The sequence below is a fragment of the Rhincodon typus genome, chromosome 2, assembly GCF_021869965.1.
Source record: "Rhincodon typus isolate 14 chromosome 2, sRhiTyp1.1, whole genome shotgun sequence".
Classification (NCBI taxonomy): domain Eukaryota; kingdom Metazoa; phylum Chordata; class Chondrichthyes; order Orectolobiformes; family Rhincodontidae; genus Rhincodon; species Rhincodon typus.
This window is the reverse complement of record NC_063333.1, coordinates 539,741-545,660: the sequence shown is the minus strand read 5'-3', so window position 1 is coordinate 545,660 and position 5,920 is coordinate 539,741. Positions and strand designations below refer to the sequence as shown.

General features: G+C 49.1%; 1 protein-coding gene across 1 annotated transcript in view; it reads left to right on the top strand.

Moving 5' to 3' along the window:
* scrib (scribble planar cell polarity protein) overlaps positions 1-5,920 on the top strand; it is a gene marked incomplete at its 3' end in the record, with an annotated part of 101,927 nt that overhangs the window by 71,762 nt on the left and 24,245 nt on the right. The window contains exons 20-21 of the mRNA XM_048617339.1: positions 237-533; positions 913-1,023. Coding sequence (XP_048473296.1) covers positions 237-533; positions 913-1,023 — 408 coding nt within the window. The remainder of the gene's footprint in view (positions 1-236; positions 534-912; positions 1,024-5,920) is intronic.

Below are 5,920 nucleotides of genomic sequence, written 5' to 3'. Positions count from 1 at the left end.
CGCCCCCTCAGCGCCGACCCTCCGACAGTGCGGCGCCCCCTCAGCGCTGATGTGGATCTGCATGGAGCTGAGTTCAGGACCCTCTTATAGAATCCCTACAGTGTGAAAACAGGCCCTTTATTCTGAAGTATGTGTGAAATATTGGAAGGCTGTGAATGATTGGCTGGAGCAATGTGGTGGGCACACTGGGGCTGCAGTTCAATGTGAACTGACTGCAGGTTTGCGCATATTTCCAGATCAATGGGGTAGAGATGGCAGATGCCAGGCATGATCAGGCAGTAGCACTTCTTACGGGCACAGCACCCACCATCACCATGGTAGTCGAACGCGAGATGTCAGAATTAGACAAGTCTGCAGATGACATGCTGACAGGAGACAGCTCCCCAACTCTGCACCGAGCGAGGCCGTACACTCCACCCCCTACTGGCCAGGCGCTGAGTGAAGATTACTGTGACTCCACAATCGAGGAGACTATGACTCAACCTAACCAGCCATCTGTCAACTTCACCGCTCACGAGGAGTACCCTGTGGAGGTAAGAGGGTTCAGGGGCCTGGGATAAGGTCATTGGAGGAGGGGCAAAGGAGTCAGGTGGGGGCAGGTCTAGGGGATTTGGTGCCCCTGTGGGTGAACACTGGGTGAGACACTAGGTGAGAGATGTTTTATCCCCCCTGCCAGTGGGTGAGAGATGTTTCATCTCCAACCCCCCCCCCCCCGCCCGGGGGTGAGGGAGGTTGGACCTATCCCCCCCACCCTTGCTGTGGGTGAGAGATGTTTCACCTATTCCCCCCCCCACCCTTCCCGTGGGTGAAGAAAGTTTGGGTGAGGGGTTATTACCCAGTGAGAGTATTGTTGCTGAGAGCCTATATATCCTGAAGCTCATGTAAGTTGTTCTGATCTATTTATGCCCCCAGGAGATTGTTTTGTTAAAAACAGGAGGGCCTTTGGGGCTCAGCATTGTCGGAGGAAGTGACCATGCCAGCCACCCGTTTGGAATCCACGAGCCCGGTGTCTTCATCTCCAAGGTACAGGAGCCGTTGCCAGTGCTGGGGCTGCTGGAGAAGGATTAGCCTGGGATTGATCCAGGGACAGAGCGGGATTGTGTGGTATTTTTGAGATTGAGATATGTGCCCTAACTCACCGGGGGAGAGGCCTGAAAATTGACCCCCACTTTTCCGGAACTGTCACACAAGTGAAAGGTTTTTAAAAGTACACAAAATTCCTGAATTTACCTCCTTTCCAGACCCAGGGATTGTTGGGAAGCACACTCCAGGTTTCAATTTAGATGATTAGACTCTATAATCATTGGCAATCACTCTGTAATTGTCCACCTTGGAAATCCTGTGTCACTGGTCCTGGGTGTCTCTCGCTCCTCGTGTGGCTGACGAGCCTGATCCTAGAGTCACATCTCCCACCACACGTTTGGCAGGTGTTTCCGGGGAGGAGTGGCGGTGGAATTGCTCGTTGGCGTTGCTGTCTCCAGTTCCTTTTCTATATTTCCTCGTGCTGACGGGTATTCTCAAAAAATTTAGAGAGGAGCTTCCTCCAAGTTGCTTTCTCTAAATGAGGGTCTCATACCTTTTATATCTATGTTACATTTCATGATGGAAGCTGTCAGGGAGTCTTTAAAACGCTTCCTTTCTCCTCCTGTCATTGAAGTGCCTTCCTTGGGCTGAATCAAGATGATTTGCTTCAGTAATGGGAACTCTGACTCCTAAGCACGTGGCCAGCCCAGGAGAGTTAGTTTCAGATGATCGTTGCCTCATTACTGTTGGCTGCTTCAAGGATGCTGATGTCAGTACACCTGTTCTCCCAGCTTATAGGGAGAATCTGTCTCAAACAGTGCTCATGGTACTTCTCCAGGGCCTTGCAGTAGCCTCTATACACAATCCCAGTTTCAGAGCCATATACAAGTGTCAGAAGGGTGACTGCCTTCATTTCACAGGAGTGAAACTGGACAGATCACCTGGTATCAACCTAGGCACCAGAAAAGACAACGGCAGAAACAGCCCTGTCGACCCTGCAGAGTCCTCCTCACCAACATCTGGGGGTTAGTGCCAAAGTTGGGAGAGCTGTCTCTCAGACTTGTCAAGTAACAGCCTGACACAGTCATACTCACAGTATCGTACCTTACAGACAATGTCCCAGACACCACCTGCCGCAGTCTAGCAGCTATGTCCTTGAGGACCCGACCAGCTTGATCTGTAGTACTGCTGCCGAGCCACTCTTGGTGGTGGACATTGAAATCCCCCACCCAGTGTACATTTTGTGCCCTTGTCATCTTCAGTGCTTCCTCTAAGTGTTGTTCAACATGGAGGAATACTGATTCATCAGCTGAGGGAGGACGGTATGTGGTCATCAGCAGGATGTTTCCTTGTCCATGTTTAACCTGAAGCCATGAGACTTCATGGGGTTTGGACTCAACGTTGAGGACTCCCAGAGCAGCTCCCTCCCAACTGTATCCCACTGTGTCGCCACCTCTGCTGGGTCTGTCCTGCCAGTGGGACAGGACGTATCCAGGGATGGTGATGGTGGTGTGTGGGACATTGTCTGTAAGGTATGATTCCAGGGGTATGACTGTGTCAGGGTGTTACTTGACTAGTCTGTGAGACAGCTCTCCCAATTTTGGCACTAACCCCCAGATGTTAGTGAGGAGGACTTTGCAGGGTCGACAGGGCTGTTTCTGCCGTTGTCTTTTCTGGTGCCTAGGTTGATGCCAGGTGATCTGACCTGAGTTGCCCTTGAGAAGGTGGGGGTGAGCTACCTTAATGAACCACTGCAGTCCATGTGCTGTGGGTTGGTAAAAGATTTGAATCAGCTTGAGGTTGAGGCTGAGACCAATTCATTGTTATGCTTCTGTGAAGGCATAAACAGAGACTTGAAGATTTTTTTCTGAAGGGATGGACGTGACATTGTTATCTGTAAACTGAAATTCCAAAAGCGAGGTCAGTGTCATTTTCTTCATGGACTTGAATTGGTTGAGGCGAAAATGTTTTTGTCTACAAGACGGACGGAAAATGTGCACACCCCTGGGAAACTTGGTGTTGATAAGGTGAAGGTGGAGAAAAGGGAGGGTGTGGTGGGGGCGGACAGTGTCACGTCAGTTGTTTCAGCGGCGGGAGTCTGGGAGGAAGCGCGAGGGCAGCCTGGGAAGATAAGCTTTTCGATTATAAAAGTCTTACCTCGCGTGACTCCATGTTTGGATTAAGTGAGGTAATATATTTGGGCGGTTGCTTTACCCGAAACACTACCTAGGTAGTGTCTCCCACCCATCCTCCTCCTCTAACCAAAAAAGAAGGTTCTGAGTGCTGATTTGGTAAGATTACTAGTTTTTTTTTCAATAGTCTGTTTGGGAATTCAGAACAGTGGGAATGGATGTTAGGGCAGTTGCATGCTCCTCCTGTAGAATGTGGGAGGTAAGGGTCACCACTAGTGTCCCCACTGACTTCATTTGCGGGAAGTGCACCCAACTCCAGCTTCTCGGAAACTGTGTTAGGGAACTGGAGCTGGAGCTGGATGAACTTCGGATCATTCGGGAGGCTGAAGGGGTAATCGAGAGGAGTTACAGGGAGGTAGTCACACCTCAGGTACAGGAAAAAGGTAGATGGGTTACAGTCAGGACGGAAAGGGAACAGGCAGACAGTGCAGGGATCCCCTTAGAGCTAGAACAAAGAGTTGTTACCTCTGGTTTGTTACCCGTGCCACGTGCTAGTGAGGCGAGGAATAGGGAGAGAGAGCAGTTGAACACGTGGCTACAGGAATGGTGCAGGAGGGAGTGATTCAGATACCTGGATAATTGGGACTCATTCTGGGGTAGGTGGGACCCCTACAAACGAGATGGTCTACACCTGAACCAGAGGGGTACCAATATCCTGGGGGGGACATTTGCTAATGCTCTTCGGGAGGGTTTAAACTAATTCAGCAGTGGGATGGGAACCTGAATTGTAGTTCCAGTGTACAGGAGGTTGAGAGTAGTGAGGTCATGAATAAGGTTTCAAGGTCGCAGGAGTGTACCGGCAGGCAGGAAGGTGGTTTGAAGCATCCGGAATAATGTGGGTGAACTTGCAGCATGGGTTGGTACCTGGGACTTCGATGTTGTGGCCATTTCGGAGACCTGGATAGAGCAGGGACAGGAATGGTTGTTGCAGGTTCCGGGGTTTAGATGTTTCAGTAAGATCAGGGAAGGTGGTAAAAGAGGGGGAGGTGTGGCATTGTTAGTCAAGGACAGTATAACGGTAGCAAAAAGGACGTTTGATGAGGACTCGTCTACTGAGGGAGTATGGGCTGAGGTTAGAACCAGGAAAGGAGAGGTCACCCTGTTGGGAGTTTTCTATAGGCCTCCGAAAAGGTCCAGAGATGTAGAGGAAAAGATTGCAAAGATGATTCTGGATAGGAGCGAAAGTAACAGGGTAGTTGTTATGGGGTCTTTAACTTTCCAAATATTGACTGGAAACGCGATAGTTCAAGTACTTTAGATGGGTCAGTTTTTGTCCAATGTGTGCAGGAGGGTTTCCTGACACAGTATGTAGATAGGCCAACAAGAGGCAATTCCACATTGGATTTGGTACTGGGTAATGAACCAGGCCAGGTGTTAGATTTGGAGGTAGGTGAGCACTTTGGTGATAGTGACCACAACTCGGTTACGTTTACTTTAGCGATGGAAAGGGATCGGTGTATAACGCAGGGCAAGAGTTATAGCTGGGGGAAAGGCAATTACAGGCGATTAGGCAAGATTTAGGATGCATAGGACGGAGAAGGAAACTGCAGGGGCTGGGCACAATTGAAATGTGGAGCTTGTTCAAGGAACAGCTACTGCGTGTCCTTGAGAAGTATGTACCTGTCAGGCAGGGAGGAAGTGGTCGAGCGCGGGAACCGTGGTTTACTAAAGAAGTTGAATCTCTTGTCAAGAGGAAGAAGGAGGCTTATGTAGAGATGAGGCGTGAAGGCTCAGTTAGGGCGCTTGAGAGTTACAAGTTAGCCAGCAAGGGCCTAAAGAGAGAGCTAAGAAGAGCCAGGAGGGGACGTGAGAAGTCTTTAGCAGGTAGGATCAAGGAAAACCCTAAGTTTCCTTTCGGTATGACAGGAATAAAAGAATGACTAGAGTAAGATTAGGGCCCGTCATGGACAGTAGTGGGAAGTTGTGCGTGAAGTCTGAAGAGATAGGAGAGGCGCTAAATGAATGTTTTAGAGATAGGATTTACAATCATCTCGAAAGGAATAATTTGATTAGGGATAGTCAACACGGTTTTTTGAAGGGTAGGTCGTGCTCACAAGCCTTATTGAGTTCTTTGAGAAGGTGACCAAACAGGTGGATGAGGGTAAAGCAGTTGATGTGGTGTATATGGATTTCATAAAGCGTTTGATAAGGTTCCCCATGGAAGGTTATTGCAGAAAATATGGAGGCATGGGATTGAGGGTGATTTAGCGGTTTGGATCAGAAATTGGCTCGCTGTAAGAAGATAGAGGGTGGTGGTTGATGGGAAATGTTCATCCTGGAGTTCAGTTACTAGTGGTGTACCTCAAGGATCTGTTTTGGGGCGACTGCTGTTTGTCATTTTTATAAATGACCTGGATGAGGGCGTAGAAGGATGCATTAGTAAATTTGCGGATGACACCAAAATCGGTGGAGTTGTGGATAGTGCGGAAGGATGTTGCAGGTTACAGAGGGACATAGATAAGCTGCAGAGCTGAGCTGAGAGGTGGCAAATGGAGTTTAATGCGGAAAAGTGTGAGGTGATTCACTTTGGAAGGAGTAACAGGAATACAGAGTACTGGGCTAATGGTAAGATTCTTGGTAGTGTGGATGAGCAGAAAGATCTCGGTGTCCATGTGCATAGATCACTGAAAGTTGCCACCCCAGTTGATAGCGTTGTTCAGAAGGCGTACGGTATGTTAGGTTTTATTGGTAGAGGGATTGAGTTT